We start from the raw sequence: 18,125 nt of genomic DNA, 5'->3' as shown, positions 1-18,125 counted from the left end.
AATGCTTTAAACTGATTTCATAAGCCATACTCCTGTTTTGCAGTCAACCTAAAAAGTCTTTAAACACTGAGAAAAGTATGACATGTATATTTTCTCTAGAAACCACAAAAACTGTAAATTTTAAACTCAAAGGGTAAATCACAGTAACAAATCAAGAAACCAGGTTAAAAAAAATTTTTAGCAATTATGAGCAAAGAGCATCCCATTTTTAATTGAGTGGTTCTGAAAATAATTTAACATGAATCATCTATTTAATACAAAAATAATTTACAATTAAAGCAATCTAAAAAGCATAAAACAGTATACACTTCATCTTTTCATACCTTTAAGTTTGAACCATATAAACATAGTGTATTCAAAATATTAACATTTTTAACTTTCAGATACTCTATTTTCCAGATGTAGACACTGCATTGAGAACGGAAAACCCTACCCAGCGTCACAGTAAGATGGAAGGAACCACAGAGCTCCCCTAGTTCTGTGCTTCAAAAATCTGGGGATCTGTTGAAGAAATACTGGTATCTGAACCTATCCCAAGTAAGCCAATCATCTCTGAGGCATGACAAGGTCCAGTCATGGACAATAAGCCAACAATACAGAGAAAATCTACTCAATCAAAAAGGCAGCAGAAAACAAGAAAAAGAGCAACAAATAACAGATGGGAAGATAAAAAACAAACTGTAAGACGACAGACCCAAACCTAACTATCAATAATCACATTAAATGCAAATTGTATAACATCCCACCCCAAAGGCAAGGACTGTTAGATTGGCCATAAAAAGGGAAACTCCACTGCAAAAAATGCCATTTATTATTTTTATTTTTAGGCCTTCTTTGGGTTCTGTACTTTAAGCCAGTAGGCTTAAAACTACTTCATTTATTTTACATTTAATTTAATTTAATTTTAAAGGCAGAGTAATAGAGAGGAGAGAGAAAGATCTTCAATCGACTTGTTCACCCCACAGATGTCTTCAATGGCTGGGGCTAAGCCAGGCTAAAGCCAAGAGCCTGGACCTCCCTCCAGGTCTCCCATATGGGTGGCAAGGGACCAAGCACTTGGGAAATCTTCCACTGATTTCCCACTTGCAATAGCAGGGAGCTGGACTAGAAGCAGAGCAGCTGAAACTTGAACTGGCACTTCAATACAGACTGCTTAACTGCTTGTACAAAAACACTAGGCCCAAGAAGTGTGTTTTACCAAGTATAAATGTGGTCATTTCACAATGATACACTGGCCAATTAATCAAAAGTGCCTAACAGTCCAAAATATGTCTTTAATAATAAAATTTTGCCATCACAAATGATTTAGGTAACATTTTTAGTCTGCAGATATTAAAAACATATTAAAGAAATATTATAAACTTTATGCCCGTATCTGACAACTGACGTAAAGTGGAAAAATTCCCTGAAAGACACAAATTACCTAAGCACAACAAAAAGAAACATAGAACCAGAAAATCTCTCCATCTACTACAGAAACCGAATTTGTAGTTAGATCTTCCAGATAGCTTCACTGGTACATTCTATCAATCACATAGGAGGAAGTAATATCAATTCTACATATAGCCAAAAAACTGAAGAGGAAATATTTTGCAACTCATTATTGAAGTCAGCATTACACTGACACTAATCCAGACAGACATGATTTGAAAACTAGAAACCAATATATTATGACTATAGATATAAAACTCCTTAACAAAGTATCAGTGGGCCCTGCACCCCCATGGGAGACCAGGAGAAGCACCTGGCTCCTGGCTTCGGATCAGCGCGGTGTACCAGCCGCAGCGCACCGGCCGCAGCGGCCATTGGAGGGTGAACCAATGGCAAAAGGAAGACCTTTCTCTCTGTCTCTCTCTCTCTCACTGTCCACTCTGCCTGTCAAAAAAAAAAAAGTATCAGATTAAATTTAACAAAGATATGAAAGGATAGTACATCATAACCAAATCAGGCTTAGCCAAGGATAGTAAAATTGGTTTTAACACTCAAAAATCATGTTATTCATCATATTAATATACTAAAAAAGAAAAACCTTTTAATCATCTCAATAGAGATACAAAATTCCACATCCATTTATGATAAAAACTTTGAGCAAACTAAAAAAACCATGGAGCTTTCTCAGAAAGGTTCAGTTGCTTAATTATGAGTAGGATGATCTGAACAACTAAGATGGTGAAGAGCTTACTGAAAGCTGCTTTGCCAAGAATAAAACCTTCAACCAATAGAGGCAAACTTCCCCAAATGAAATTTTAGCACAAATTTTCAGGAAAAAAAAAAAAAAAGAAAGAAAGAAAGAAAACAGAGAGAGAGTTGGGGCCGGCACCGTGGCACAGTGGACTAAAGCCCTGGCCTGAAGCGCCGGCATCCCATATGGGCTCCGGTTCTAGTCCCGGCTGCTCCTCTTCCGATCCAGCTCTCTGCTATGGCCTGGGAAAGCAGTGGAGGATGGCCCAATTCCTTGGGCCCCTGCACCCACGTGGGAGACCCAGAAGAAGCTCCTGTTTCCTGGCTTTGGATAGGCGCAACTCCGGCCATTGCGGTCATCTGGGCTGTGAACCAGCGGATGGAAGACCTCTCTCTCTCTCTCTGCCTCTCCTCTCTCTGTAACTGTCTTTCAAATAAATAAAATAAATCCTTAAAAAAAAAAGAGGGAGAGGAAAAAACACTGCTGGAAAAGAAATTCTATCATTTGACACTTGGGGAAAAAGAGAACAGACCAAGGAGAGACTCAGTGTATGAGGATGTTTTGAAGAAAGATGACATTTAATATTTAGGGCCTAGGGCAAGGGATATTGGTCTCAGTGATATATATTAATGGCAAGTTAAGAATAAATTTCACACAGAGTTCAGTAACCACAGCCATCATCTTCCCACAAATATGAGGGTACTTGAAAAAGTTTATGTAAAAATGGAATTAAAAGGTAAATTTACTTTAGTGGAAAAAACTGAAATCCATGCTGATTTTTTCATAACATGTCTCCATGAACTTTTTAGGTATACTTATTATCATTAGTCAGTATTTGTTAATTTGAAGGGCTTCAGTGGTCATATGGATATAAAATTTCAAGTTTTCTCCAAAGCAGAAACAGAAATTGAGACAATCACTGACAATCACTGAATAACCCCTGACTCCCACCCCAGTCCCAGCAATTAATTCAGCAGTTAAGATGAAAGTTAAGACACCCACATCCTACATCACACACATCAGAGTGCATGGATTCGATGCCCAGCTTCAGCTCTCAACTCGTTTCCTGCTGGTGCAAATCCTGGGAGGCAGCACTGACAGCTCAAAGTGGTTGTGCTCCTGCCAGGCATGGACACACCTGGATTGAGTTCACGGGTCCTGGCTTCAGGCCCGGCCAGTCCCAGCTACTGCGCGCATTTGATGAATCAACCAGTGGATGGTGTTTCTATCTCTCTAATAAGGAAAATATTAAAAGAAAAAATTGCTTTTGTGATTAATGAAAGCAGAGAACTTTGACTACATTCCAAGTACCAAGACTAATTATTAATTCACAAAAACCATCTATGAGATAGATACTATTGTTCTTATTTGAGAGAACTGAGGCACAGAAAGTTAAGCGCATATTATTATGCTCCTAACCTAATGATTCCTGTCTAGCTCTATTTAATTCAAAACCTAAGAATACTTCACTAACAATGAACATTCTTAGTATTCAATGATATTATAATTTCCAAGATAAATTTTCCAACCAGCTGTACTGAAATGGGAAAATGCAATCAAGTTAATATCAAGTAGTACCTTTATCAATACTGATTTGCAGAGAGGAATATCCTTTGGGAACTGTCAACCTAACGTCCGAATTCAATTAAATGAATACAGATGCTCCTCAATTTATGATAGGATTACATCCCGATAAATCCACTGTAAGCGAGGGTTGAAAATGCATTTAATAAACCTAACCTTAGTACCATAACCCACAGTAGAGTATGGGTTCTTTTCCATTTGGATCAAGTGGCTAACTGGGAGCTATTGTTTGCTGCCTCTGCCCAACATAGTGAAGAGAGTATCTTACCACAAAGCAAAGCCTGGCAAAGATCAAAACTCAAAATCTGAAGTATAGTTTCAGGATCTACGAAATAAGTATTTCTTTTATGCCATCATAAAGCTGAAAAATCCTAAATCAAACAGTTATAAGGTAGGGACCGTCCATACATATCAGCACGTGCTATGAAACAGAAACTAGGCTGGGTGCTGGGAAATATTACCAACTCAATACAGAGAAAAACTTACTGCTCAGTTGTCTCAAGTATGCACATACTTATTCCTCTGAAATGCAAGGGACTAAGGAGACAGACTGCCATCAGTCTTGCTCAGTTGGGTATTCCACATCTTAGTCAGTGCCAGACACTTGGTAGGTAGGTACTCAAACATTTGTTGAAAGTAACATTTCTTAAGTACTTAAAATGTTAAAAGCACAGTACTAGACAATGTATGTTGTATCATGTTGCCAGAAACCTAGGGACAACTTAAAGAAGCTAAGTTTCACTAGTCCCATTTAAGAGAGGCTCACAGTGAAGCTCAGATTCACTCAACCAGTAATAAAGACTGACCCCAAGCTCTCCCAACATCATATTCCACTTGAGAAACCTTCCGATTTTATATATATATATATTGCTTCAGTGACTTCTGACATGCTCTCCAAATCACCAATTTGTGTAAGTATGTATCAGGATACTTTGTACTTACTTTAGAATACTTTCTGTAGCCAAGCAATGCTAAACTAATTTTAAAACCGGAATTTCCAAGGTTCAGGCTAGCAGCTAAGATGCCAGTGAAGAAGGCTGCACCCCACATCACAGGGCCTGGGTTTGACTGGCAGCTCTGCTTCATATTCCAGCTTCCTGCCAGTGCCTGGGAAGCAGCTGTGATGGCTCAAGTAACTGGGTTCCTGCTACCCACAGGGGAAATGTGGATTTCTTCCAGATCATGGCTTTGGCCCTGCCCTGGCCATCTCAGAGTAAACCAGAAGATGGGAGCTCACTTTATCTGCCTCTCAAATAAATAAAACAAAATAAAATTTGGGAGCCAGCATTTGGCATTTTAAAACCTCTGCATCCAATAGCAAAATTCCTGGATTTGACTCCAAGCGCCTACTCCTGACTCCAGCCTCCTGCTAATGCAGATCTTGGAAGGCAGCACGGATGGCTCAGGTAAACGGGTTCCTGCCATTCTTGTGGGAGACTTTGTGTTCCCTGATCTCAGCTTCAGCCTAGCACTGTCTACTCTGTGAGCAAACTTAAAGACATCCACATTCCACATCAGAGTATTTAGGTTCTGTTCTCAGCTTGACTCCAGACTACGGCTTCTGGCAGATACAAACTATAGGAGGTAGCAGTGATGCCTCAAGTTAACTGGGTTCCTGCCTCCCACATGGGAGAACTGGATTGAGTTCTCAGTTTCCAGCGTTGGTCTGGCCCAGCCCATCTTATCAGGCATTGGGGAATGAAAACAGCAGTTGGTAGCTCTCTGGGCTGTCTCTGTCTCTTCCACCTGCCATATAAATAATTTTTAATTCAAAAAAATTTTAAATTAAAATTTCCTTATAAACTGCTAGGACAATACAAACACTTGAGAATAAGGTTTAGAACTAGGAAACAACCAATTCTCAGGGCTTTTGGAGAAATGACATCTCTAAGGAATCAAGAATAAGACTCTGCTATGTCAATTGAAAAAGTTTGTTCTCACATTTAAAAACAGCAACAACAAAAAGAATGCTGCATTAGCAACTGATGGATCAAGTGGATCTTTTCTTGTAATTTTCGGTAAACTTCTCAAGTCTACAGTGCAGGTATGCAGACCCACTCTCTCCCAATTCATTCAACAAGCGGAGCCAGAGCCTACGTCCACTAGAGTGAATGCGTCATCCAGTGCGGTTATGTCCAAAACTGTATTTCTGGATCTTTCATACTATCGTCTGAAAAAGCCCTATGATCTAGCACAGTACAGAATATGCAGACTAAAGTTCCTCACTCTTTGAAGCAGGTTAAAGATCACAAAGCTCCAAAAACAAAATGTACCTGAAATCTGAAGTTTGAAAACCAAGGCGCGGCAAAGTTAAGCCCGGGGTGGGGAGAGAGACGCAGTGTGAGGGCCGGCGGTAAACACCGAGCACTCCGTACCATCTCCAGCAACCGAAAAGTCAGGCCCTGAAATACGTGACACCACTGGGGCTGTCAAAAAGGCGGGTACGGGCTCCCGGATGACTCAGAAGGAAAGAGTGCCACAACTAAAATAGTGTAATTTCAGGTTACCCACCTAACACCGGGCTGATTAAAAATGAAATCATACCCACTGCACGGATGAGAAAAACACGAGCGTTTTCAGGTTACACAATCAGACGCCCTGCGCACGGCGCTCCGCGAAACGCTCTGGTGGGTGCTGGGTGGGCTGGGACTTTGGGAACATCTGCTGCGAGAGGGGCGAGGCCTGCAGGGCGAGGGCAGCAGGTCGGGCAATTCCCTGCGGAAGGGGATCGTGAAGGCTGGGGTGTGCCGGGCCAGGTCCCCCCGCGGGCCGGTCTCCCACGCGTGGGCGACGCATGGCAAAGGCTGCACGCCCGGGGCCGGCTCCCAGTCGCGATCTCCTCACCCTAGAGGTCACCCTGACCCGGAAACAGTAGCCCTGAGTGCCGGCAGGGCTGGGGGGAGGCCAGGTGAAGGAGCGAAAAGGAAGGTGGCAGGGCGGGAAGTGAGGAGCGAGGCGGCGGGGGAGACCGGGAAGGGCGGAAGACACCCCCAAGGCCGGGCTGAGGTCGGAACGGGGGTAGGGAGAAGAAAGCCCCTCGCGGGCGCGCGCGAGCCGCACACACTCACCTGCCCCTCCCCCTCCCCGCCCGCCCGGCGGAGGCTCCAAGCTGCCGCGGGCCGCGCGCGCACACAAGGCGCGCGCGCGCGCGCTGCCGACCGCTTCCTCGCGCTCGCGCTCCGCTGGTTCAATCCCAGCCCCTCTCATTCAAAGCCGGGCGCGCGCTCCGTCGCAGGCGCCGCTGCCGCCGCGCAGCTGCCATGGCCGCCCACTCCTCGGAAAACCCTCCTCCAGTCCCTCCCCCAGCACCGCCCCGTTCGCCCGGCTGGAAGGCGGCTCGGGGTTGTCTCCAGGCCCACACACTTCCGCACACCGTCCCCTGGTCCTCTCTGGGCCAATAGGCGGTAGGCTTCAGGCCCGGCGTTAGGGCTGGGAGCCAATGAGCGTGGTGGGAGGCGGGGCGAGCGGCAGCCGGCTGGCGGAGGTTGGTCCGGGTTAGTTTTTGTGAACGTTGGAAGCTGTCGCGGCGGAGCGCCTGCGTTTGTGCAACGTGGCCCTACTTCTGTGAAAAAGCGCCGTTCTGCTCTGCGTCTGTCAGGTGGAGCCAAGGAGAAACACTGTTTAGATCGTAAAGATGAGGAGCCTCTTCTGTCGCAGGACGACTTAGATGTAGTTAGGCAAGAGCTCAGTCCCGCAGCTGCCTGAGAGATACTAAACGTTTCATTCAGCACTTCGCCTCTTCCAAGTAATTTTTATTTTTAACTGAATTCCCTATAACTGGAAGTTAGAAAGTGACCTTTCACGGAGGCCTTGCGTTTGTTCCTCTCGGGAACTAGCCATTCTGCAAGCTGAGGTGTGCCTTTCAATGGTTCTCCCTTTGAAGCTTGATTGTTTTTTTCTTCTTTATCTTGTATACTAAAGGTTGAATCCTTGCGTATTGTGGGCGAGGGGACCCCGAAAACTATCTGCTCCATTACTGCAAAGTGCATGGTGAGGGAGGATAAAAATGTGTATGGTCCAGGACGGAAGGCGGTGCACGCCAACTGTTCCTCGGCCAGCCTTTGGCTGTGTAGCTCCTTGATTCTCACCCCGACCCAGAACCTGTCTTTTGGTTTATAGTCGTCTCTCCCAGTCCTTTTCAATCCGCACCATATTTTTGTTTATAATTTGCTAATGGTTGTGCTTAGTAACTTTGGGTAAATTGTATAATATCTTTAGTTTTCTCATCAATCAAATGGCCATAATGCTGCCTACTTCATTAGATGGTTAATACTTGCAAGCATGGAGCCTGGCACCTGGCAAATATTTATAAATAATAACTCTGATGGCAGCTACTGATACTACGTTACTGCATTATCTTTCCCAAAACCACACTTCCCCAAATCCACAAAAAACCCTTAATTACCCTTTCTAATCTAATGACTAATTCCCAGTAATCTAAAATTTCCATTTTGGGGATTCCAAAAGTCCAGTGACCCAAAATATCCTACATCTGAACATAAATTTTTTTTCCTTAAAGACAAAGATCTTTGAAACTATTAGGCTCCATGATATTTTCTTCTTTTTCATGATTCTTCCATATTCCTATCCACATTTGAAGTGATTTGGTAAAATGTGAAAAATTGCTAAATTTTAAAACTAAAAAAGTATTAGAATTTTTGCCATTTTCAAATAAAACAAAATTTATATACTTTTCCATAAACAACTAGTTATTGAATACTTGTTTCCCAACAAAGCAAAGCAGCAAAATGTGTTACAGACTTAAAATTTAGGAAATATCTATGAAAGAATATTTCAGAATCATCTTGTTGAGTAGTACCACTATGATGGGGATCATAGGCATCAATAATTTCGAGTCTTGCTTGGGGACCATCCCTTGGCAATGTGCAATGTTAAGTACTTTCCTTTTCCCAAACCTTGAGTGGGATAGGGGTAGGAGAGTACCAAACATCAACTGGATAAAGGATAGAACTTGATATATGAACGTTTTCTTTCTAAATTTCCTTTATACCATGAGGTATAGTTAATTCTGCCCACTTCAACACTTCTGATCAGCCTTTGCCCAGTCATCAACTTGAGTTATATCACTAGGTCTCTCCTTTCTAAGCTGTTGTAGGCTTTGTGGTTCTGAGTTCCCCAACTGGGACTGAGGTCTGTCTTGCCAACTAACGTGGTCCTTATAAATTCAGTCCTGTGCTTCCAATCCCCCATGCCCCCAATCCAGTTCCCTGACTTTTTACCAAAGGATAGTTTGTTTTTCTCAAATATAATTTTAGATCTGCTATTCTGACTAGGACTCTTTATTAATGAACAGCTGTTCACAGTTGAATACAGATCATAAAGTCACACATATTTTTTTGATACAGCAAAAAAAAAAAAAAAACCCTTTGCATCTCATAGGGTGGCAGCTTTGAATAGAATAGATTTGGAAAGCATAGGGTTTTCTGCTTTACTGATTTTTTTTTTCAAAAAAAATTTATTTATTTGAAAGAGAGTTACAGAGAGAGGTAGAGCCAAAAAGAGAGATCTTCCATCCTCTGGTTCACTCCCCAAATGACCACAACAGCCAGAGCTGAGCTGATCTGAAGCCAGAAGCCAGGAGCTTCTTCCAGATCTGCTATGCAGGTGCAGGGGCCCAAGGACTTGGGCCATCTTCTACAGCTTTCCCAGTCCATAGCAGAGATCTTGATTGGAGGTGGAACAGCCAGGACTTGAACCAGTGCCCATATGGGATGCTGATGCTTCAGGCTGGGGCTTTAATCCACTGCACCGCAGTGCCAGCCCCTATTAGAAAATTTTAGACATTTTTACTTGCTTCCCAAAGGACAAACTTTAATATTCTAGAAAATTATAACTTTCTTTTTAATATCCAGAATCACCATTTAATACTTCTGATCAATTGCTGCATAGAGAAATCAAGCAGTCTGCAGCAACTTTTTAATTTCTGTTCTATTAATTGAAAATTACTTTTCTGTGAAGCACTGAAATAAATATTTTCCATCATAATTATTCTTACAATTAACAAGAATTTTTGTTGACAAATATAGGAAAACCTAAGATTTCAGAACAATTTGGAGTTAAGCAAGTTCCTTCTGAAGGGGCCTGCATAGGAATTGAGAAAAATAATACATATTTTTCTGTTTACTAGAAATGGATTCAAATGAAAATAAAGGTGAATTGTCATTCTGTGTCTAGTAGTGAGGTTTAGCAATGTAACACTTCTTGGCTAGTGTTTACATGTTATTTGAGCTGTTAGATAGTTCAGCTATATTATGAGTTAAGTAGACTTGATCTGAGAAATATCTGGTCATATAAGACCTTTTATAATTTCTAAGGATAAATGTGTTGAAATTCATATAACCAATATAAAATAACTTGTAGCATGATATATCTTGTGTGTGTTGAAAACTTATAACAAAACAATAAACCATGAAAGTCTCATTCAGCTACATTACAGCACAATGTACATTGTGGCTTTGACCTTGAACAAGTGTGAGCTTATGTTTTCTTATCAGCAAAATTAATTATTACTGCCTTAAGGATTTATTTTGTAAATTAAATTGTTATAAGAAATGGAAAAATGTGTTAGAAACAGCAATAAAATCAAAGAAAGGTTTCAGGCATATAAACTTACCATCTTCAATCCAGTAGGACCTAGTAAATAGAGAGGATTCTATAATCAGCAGAGAATAGTGTTTCCAAGGAAAATAGGAGTGAATTATCTGTCATCAGCAACTAGAAATAGGCATACTTTTCCTAACATATTTAAAAAGGGAAAGGACAGGCATTTAGCCCAGTAGTTAAGCTTCTGGGTGGATTGCCCACATGCCATATCAGAGAGCCTTGGGTTCCAGTTCCAGCTCTGCTCCTGATTCCAGCTTCCTTTCTGTTGGTTCACCCTCCAAATGGCCACTACGGCTGGAACTATGCCGATCCGTAGCCAGGAGCCAGGTGCTTCTCCTGGTCTCCCATGTGGGTGCAGGGCCCAAGCACTTGGGCCATCCTCCACTGCCTTCCTTCCTCTCAGAGGCAGTAAATGATGGCTCAAGTGATTGTGTTGCCACTACTCACATAGGAGTCCTGGATTGAGTTCCTGGCTCCCAGCTTTGACTCAGCCCAACTGGCATTATGGGCATTTGGGAGGTGAGGCTGCAGATGGGAACTCTATCTGTGTCCTTATATCTTCTTTGTCTCTGCATCTCAAAGATGATAGATAGATAGATAGATAGATAGATAGATAGATATAGATAGATGATAGATTTTAGAAATAACAATTTTATAAAAGGAAAAGTGGAAGGAATATTAATCTTTGAAGGTATAACATGAAATCAGGCCCTGACTCCCGTCCCCCTCTGCTTCCTTTGCCCCCTTTGTTTTAAAGACATGGAATGAAGGAGCTACTGTTAGAACTCAAGCACCTTCCACTCTCTCTGCAGGCTTTTTTTCTACTATGCAAGGGATGTTTTTCTTATAATAGCGTCTGTTGACAAGTTTTGTCCATTCAATCCTATCAATGTCCATCATTTCAGTACATTGATTGTCACAATGATCTCCTACCTAGTCTTGTATTTTATTTTCAGCTTAGTCCTTTGCTGTCTGACTCATTAGAGATAGAGACAGAGATAGAGATAGAGATAGAGATAGATAGAGATGTTAGAGAGAGACAGAGAGAGAGAGAGAGAGAGAGAGATCTTCCATGTACTAATTCACTTCCCCAGGTGCTTACAACAGCCAGGACTGGGACTAGAGGAAGCTAGGAGCCAGAGAGTACAATCATATGATTATCAGGGATCCAGCTGAGCCAGAATCTGCAGCTTCCCATGGTACATGTTAGTAGGAAGCTGGAATAGGGAACATAGCCAGGACCTGAACCCAGGCACTAGGATATGGGAAACGGGCATTTTTTTTTTTTTTTTGACAGGTAGAGTTAGACAGTGAGAGAGAGAGAGAAAGGTCTTCCTTTCTGTTGGTTCACCCTCCCGCTACGGCTGGAACTATACCGATCCGTAGCCAGGAGCCAGGTGCTTCCTCCTGGTCTCCCATGTGGGTGCAGGGCCCAAGCACTTGGGCCATCCTCCACTGCCTTCCCGGGCCACAGCAGAGAGCTGGACTGGAAGAGGAGCAACCGGGACAGAATCCCGCACCCCAACTGGGGCTAGAACCCTGGGTCCTGGCGCCGCAGGTGGAGGATTAGCTAAGTGAGCTGCGGCGCCAGCCAAGGGAAACAGGCATCTTAAGCAGTATTTTAATGACTATGCCAAATATCAGCCATATAAATATTTTAAAAATACAGCTGTCTTCTTGGTTAACAGTCCTGTTAAAAATACAGATTTGCCACTGCCCATCAATTCAAATTCCTTTGGGAAGATATGTGTCTTGATTGTTGATTTTTAAGCTTTTTGTCTCTGCTGTTGTTTCTGAATTTCCCTTAACCACCTCTGGCCATTTAAAATATCAGATATATTACCAATTTTTGTTAAAAGTATTTGTCGGGGCCGGCGCCGCGGCTCAATAGGCTAATCTTCCGCCTTGTGGCGCCGGCACACCGGGTTCTAGTCCCAGTCGGGGCGCCGGATTCTGTCCTGGTTGCTCCTCTTCCAGTCCAGCTCTCTGCTATGGCCCGGGAGTGCAGTGAAGGATGGCCCAAGTGCTTGGGCCCTGCACCCCATGGGAGACCAGGAGAAGCACCTGGCTCCTGGCTTTGGATCAGCGTGACGCGCCGGCCACAGCGCGCTGGCCACGGCGGCCATTGGAGGGTGAACCAATGGCAAGCAAAAGGAAGACCTTTCTCTCTGTCTCTCTCTCTCACTGTCCACTCTGCCTGTCCAAAAAAAAAAGTATTTGTCAGGGCCAATGCCGTGGCTCATTTGGTTAATCCCCCGTCTGCGGAACTGGCATCCCATATGGGTGCCGGGTTCTAGTCCTGGTTGCTGTTCTTCCAGTCCAGCTCTCTGCTGTGGCCCGGGAAGGCAGTGGAGGATGGCCCAAGTGCTTGGGCCCTGCACTCGCATGGGAGACCAGGAGGAAGCACCTGGCTCCTGACTTCAGATTGGCGCAGTGCGCTGGCTGTAGCAGCCAATTGGGGGGTGAACCAATGGAAGGAAGACCTTTCTCTCTGTCTCTCTCTCTCACTGTCTAACTCTGCCTGTCAAATTAAAAAAAAAGTATTTGTCTACAGGTATGGTACATTTTATACAGTAAAAATTACTTGTCTCTTCACAATGAGATATATATTTCTTGCTGTACTTCTCATTTGAATTTAAATCCTTTATAAGTGAGAATTAAAACCATAGTGTAAGAAAATTTATTTATTTTCTCTCTTCCTATGGAGAATTTATATATATATAAACATATTATATATATGTATAAGGATCATCTGCCTGAATTCATAAATTGCTCTGAAGAAAAACCAAAGGTAAATACTCTTGCCATGTAGCCTGGCACACTCATAAATATCTTATCCAAAGGAATTATTTTTTTCTGTTCATAGGCACAGATCCCATTACCATAGCAACCATAACTAGTTGGTCTTTAACTGGGTGTAAATTTTATACACTGTTATTTGAAATGCTAAGCCTTTAAGTCAGTATAAAATGCAATTTCTATGATTTTTGGAAGAAATTTTTACCACAAAAATCTGGTAAAGGAGAAGTTTCCTCATACATCCTACTTATTCATTTATTTAAACAGTTTTTTCAACACATACTATGGGCAAAGTGTGTTCTAAGCATTTTAGAGAAGTCAAAAGAACATATAACTCTTAACCTAAAGGAACTTCTCTAATAAAAGCAGAATTTGTGGGTAAACAGCATTGCTGGAAGAACAGTTTTCCCATGAGAAACTTTCTAATTTTAGTCTAATTGAGTCGTAATAACTGGAGAACTAAGGGTCTGCAAGTGGGGTGGCAAAAAGTTTGTAATTAGCTAGAGTGCCCTCAACTATTCAAGTACCTTACTGCAACCCAGATGGCAGGCCTTTCACTTTTGGTCTTACACATGTGTCTGTAGCTACTCTGGGGAGAGGAAAGTTGGGGAAATTAATCTCAATGTGTCTTTCACCGAAGATTGGACACCCCTTGCCAGCTGCAGTCACAAGGAAATAGAACATGCCCACTGCTAAGTGTGGAAGAAGAGTACAACCCTTCACATAGGTTCCCCAAACCCAACATCATAATGAATTTCCATCAAAGTTTAGGCATTTCTCTTTTGGAGGGTACAGGTAATAACTCCATAGGTATATGTGTTATTCTGTCTCTTTTCTTGACCTAGCATTGTCTCTGTCTACCTCCCTCAGGAAGAAGGATTAATTCTCTTTTCACACTGTTTTCACATTTTGCCACCAAAGATGTCTGGTGAAACCAGGAGACCTAACAGTTAGGATTAGGAATCCCATGAAGTAATGATGAAAACCTAGCACAGCAAGTGCTAGCATGGTTCACTACAATGTCAGAGACCAAAACACCTTTCAATTGAGTGCTCTCCCACTTCCCCTGGAGGTTAGCCTTTGTCCTGGTCTAAGCAGGCATCTTGTTCCATGCAGCAGGAAAAAAAAAAGGAAGGGATGAGGAAAAGGTAAAGAGATGAAAAATAGCCAATTTAAAGGAGATTTCTAGAATATTCCACAATATTATATTTTTATAACCCTCTGCACAGAAGGTGGTCATTCCTCTCTACAAGGAAAACTGAGAAAGTTATTGTTTTGGGTGGCCCTGTGCCCAGCCAATGATTCCAAGAGTCAGCACTCATGTAGTGCTTATTACATGCCAGACATTGTTGCAGCATGTAAGTGTGATAAGAAGTCTAATGGTTTATTGGGCCAGGCAACATTATAGAAGTAAAACCAACAGAAGTGGCTCTCATTTACTGAAAGCCCACACCACCTGTTGGGCACTGGTACTATAGCATTACCTGCCATGAATTTGATATCATCTGTCCCCAAACACCACACTACAAGTTAGATATTTTCTATATGTAGGGGTAAAGCAATTGAGAGGAAAGGAAAATAAGATCTTGCCTGAAGGAAAAAAGGTAGTAAACTGAAATCCTAGAATTTAAACAGGAATTTTGGACACAAACATGTTTTCCTAAAAACTCTATTCACAATGGAACACTTTCTCAAACTTGAAGAAAAAGGGAAGGCAATTAACTATTGGAACATAGGCTCTGGAATTAGATGGTCTGGATACCGAATCCCAGGTTTGCCATTAGCTCTGTGAAACTAAGCATTTTACTACTTCTTTTAGGTTTCAAGTGTTCTCATCTGTCAAAGGAAAAATACTTCATAAGCTGATTGTCAGAAAAGGGTCCGAATTGCGTACTTAGCATCGCGTCTGGTACTTAGTGTGAAGTTAGTCAGGTTAGCATGTGGTAAACCTTCAATGGATTGTTATTATTGTTATTAATAGTAGATAACACTTGGGGGATAAAAAAAGAAGAGGTAAAGCCAGAAGTTGTTGCAATGATCAGAAAATGGATAGGACTTAGGAAAGAATTGGCACAGCAGTGTAAGATATAAACATTTTACTTATTACAAGCACTACCAAAAGATATTCTTATTTCCTCCTTATTTTCTGTTCTTTACATTGACCAAGATAATATTTTATTTATACTTTACCAAATTTTCATATCTTGGATAAAATAGTATTAACACACCAGAGGATATTTATGACTTGTTGAACAGTTAAACAGCCTATTTATATTAAAAAGTTATTCTAAAAATTTAGAGGAGGATGTTCAACCTAGGGTTTAAGACACCTGCCCACTTCCCACATCAGAGTGCCACAAATACATGGGAGACAGGATTGAGTTCCTGGCTTCCAGCTTGGGCCTGGCCACCCCTGACCACTGTGGGCACTTAAGGAGTGAATCAGTGGGTGGGATCTCTCTCTCTGTGTCTCTCCAAAAATAAAAAAAAATTAAAAATATTTTAAGAATTTAAATGTCAATAACTAATATGGCAATATTTAGAGAAACATTATTTAAAAGTAAAGAACCTAAAAGAAAAAAAAGTGGCTAACATGTGAACAGATGCTCTGTGAAACCATATTACTCAGGGCTTCTAAAGGATTCAGTCATTTTAAAATTAGTCATTGAGGTACAGGTGTATAAGTGCCGCTTGGGATGCTGGCATTGGCACCCAATGGTGGACTGGCTGGAGGGTGTATAACCTCCATGTCTAATCTAGCTTTCTGCTAATGCACACCCTGGGAGGAAGCAGATGATGGTTCAAGTACTTAGGTCCCTTGTCACCCACCTGGGAGATCCTAATAGAGTTCCTGGCTTCTGGTTTTGCCCTTGCTTGGCTTATTTGGGGAGTGAACAAGCAGATGCAAACTTTATCACTCTTTCAAATAAATATATAAATAAAAAAAATTAGCATAGTTAATATGACAAAATGAACATAAGTACTGTGATAATTCTATGAAGTTCTTCTTTTTAAAAAGATTTATTTGAAAAGCAGAGTCTCTCTCTCTCTCTCTCTCTCTCACACACACACACACACACACACACACAGAGATATCTTCTATCTGCTGGTTCATTTTCCAGGTGGTCTCACAACTGCCATCTGCTGCTGCTCTCCAGGCACATCATTAGGGAGCTGGATCAGAAGTGGAGCAGCTGAGACTTGTGCCCATATAAGATGCTGGCATTACAGGTAGTGGCCTAACCTGCTACACCAGAACACCCACCCTTTATGAGATGTGTAAAAGGCAGAGAGTCAAAAATTTAGATCAATTAAATCAGGAACTTTTTGCCAAAGTTTGTGGCTAAGAAATTTTTACAATTTTCTTTTAGTGCCATATAGCTTATGTTAGAAAATCCTGTATTGAAAATCTGTAGAAACATTATGACAGTTTCCAGTGGGTTGAATTAAAACTTTATGTGAAGAAAAAGTACAGACAATTGTCAATCTTGTGTCTTTTATAGTGTTCTGATTTGAACAATATTTTTGTTTCTATTGCAGCACCGAAATACAGGGTCTACAAATGGCAGAATTGGAGTTTTGTGAATTTGATTCTCTAACAGAAAGGACAAGTCTTGGAGTAGAAAATAAACTGGATTATGCATTAAAACACTTGATTTTTACATCTCAGCATGAAGTGAGGGCTTGTTGGGAGTGGGGAGTGGGGAGTGGGAAAGTGTTCAGTTACCTGGTGGTGTATGATCAGTTATCTGTGCTCCTTGGACATGGCAAATGATGTGGGGGCCTCCAATTGAAAAGGAAACAAGGCCGCTAAGCCTTTGCTCGAGTTTACCGCACTTCTGCATTCCAGTGACTCAGCGTTTCCAACAACCCAAGATGGCCCCCGGGGAGGTACCTAGCCTGACTGGAGACTTGTACTGTACTTGTACTCATGAACAGTATGTGTCCTCAGCTGTGATAGGCCCTTGAGGGCATGCCCAGCTTGTGTCCTGCCTGACCTTTCAGCTGGTTGGCTCAATTCTCTTGTGCCCTGGACAGCCCCCTTTCTGTGTCTATAAAAGCTTTTCCCTCTCCCAATAAAGTCCGAGGACCTGGCGGCGCCCTGGGCGTTGACTGATCTCCCGGCTCTGGTGTGTGATTCCTTTGCCGCCGACACTCATCATCCCACTCTGCCCCCAAGCTCCCCAGGCTGGCCCTGAGGAGCTCTATGGGACCTGCTGCCCCATGACGAGCAGCAAAATGTTCCTCAAGAAGGGGCTGTCATGTGTTCTTCAAAGACCTCATTGTGAAGGAATTTCTTAACTGCACTTACTTCCAAATCATGACATTTCTATTGCATCTGTTGACTTGAGCTTTTCTATGGCTTCTAGGCATCCAGTGTTCTCTTTCCAGTTTCATTTTCCTGCAGTTTATTTCCCTTCTAGTCAGCCCTCTTGGATAAGACATACATCCTCCCCACTGCTGTCAACCTGTCTCTCTCCCCATCACCCTTCCTTCCTCCCTCCCTCCCATTCTCTCTGTCTCTCCCTAACACATACACAGTCCTTATCAGGTGCATGAGAAACACACATGCATACTTTGCCCAGATAACTGTGGGGAAGCTAAGCTGGTATTTCCTAAACTGCCACCCTGAACTTGGTAGCCATCCACTGCTTCAGCCACCTACTCTCTGTTATGATTCACCAGCTATCATTCAGATTGAAGACCATCCTGTACCCTGAATCTCAGGGAACATCTGTTAAGCTTTCCATGAGCCTCTGCAAAGTGCCTGAGGCCCAGGACCACAGCCTCCAGAAAACTGTTCTTCAAAAATCCTCTTTTAATCTTTTGCTCTTTTAGTCTACTTTGAAAAATGTTAAGCTTTTTGTTCCTCCTTTTGTACTTTATCTTAACCAAAGTTCTATTTTAATATCTGGTTAAAACTATATCCCACAGT

The 18,125-nt window shown here is 42.2% G+C and overlaps 2 protein-coding genes across 13 annotated transcripts in view; both read right to left on the bottom strand.

The window, feature by feature from the left end:
* Nucleotides 1–7,204, bottom strand: part of EBAG9 (estrogen receptor binding site associated antigen 9) — a 33,589-nt gene extending 26,385 nt beyond the window's left edge. The window contains exons 1-3 of one of the 11 annotated variants that reach the window (XM_070075415.1): nt 6,311–6,485; nt 6,040–6,168; nt 3,321–3,415 (exon numbers count right to left, since the gene is read on the bottom strand). Coding sequence is in view for 2 of the 11 variants with exons in the window: in XM_008255834.4 (XP_008254056.1) it covers nt 6,040–6,144 (105 nt within the window). In the remaining 9 variants the exon portion in view is untranslated. Of the gene's footprint in view, nt 1–1,744; nt 1,876–3,184; nt 3,416–6,039 lie in introns of those variants that run through there. The other 10 variants (XM_070075413.1, XM_070075416.1, XM_070075412.1 and 7 more) reach the window with 10 other exon arrangements.
* Nucleotides 7,205–9,294: 2,090 nt separating this feature from the next.
* PKHD1L1 (PKHD1 like 1) overlaps nt 9,295–18,125 on the bottom strand; it is a 196,712-nt gene continuing 187,881 nt past the window's right edge. For both annotated transcript variants that reach the window (XM_070075409.1, XM_051843973.2), the window contains exons 78-79: nt 10,401–10,420; nt 9,295–9,550 (exon numbers count right to left, since the gene is read on the bottom strand). In XM_070075409.1, the coding sequence (XP_069931510.1) occupies nt 9,422–9,550; nt 10,401–10,420 (149 nt within the window). In that variant the 3' untranslated portion in view covers nt 9,295–9,421. The remainder of the gene's footprint in view (nt 9,551–10,400; nt 10,421–18,125) is intronic.

This window comes from Oryctolagus cuniculus, chromosome 6 (assembly GCF_964237555.1).
Source record: "Oryctolagus cuniculus chromosome 6, mOryCun1.1, whole genome shotgun sequence".
Lineage (NCBI taxonomy): Eukaryota > Metazoa > Chordata > Mammalia > Lagomorpha > Leporidae > Oryctolagus > Oryctolagus cuniculus.
This window is presented reverse-complemented; position numbering and strand designations above follow the sequence as displayed.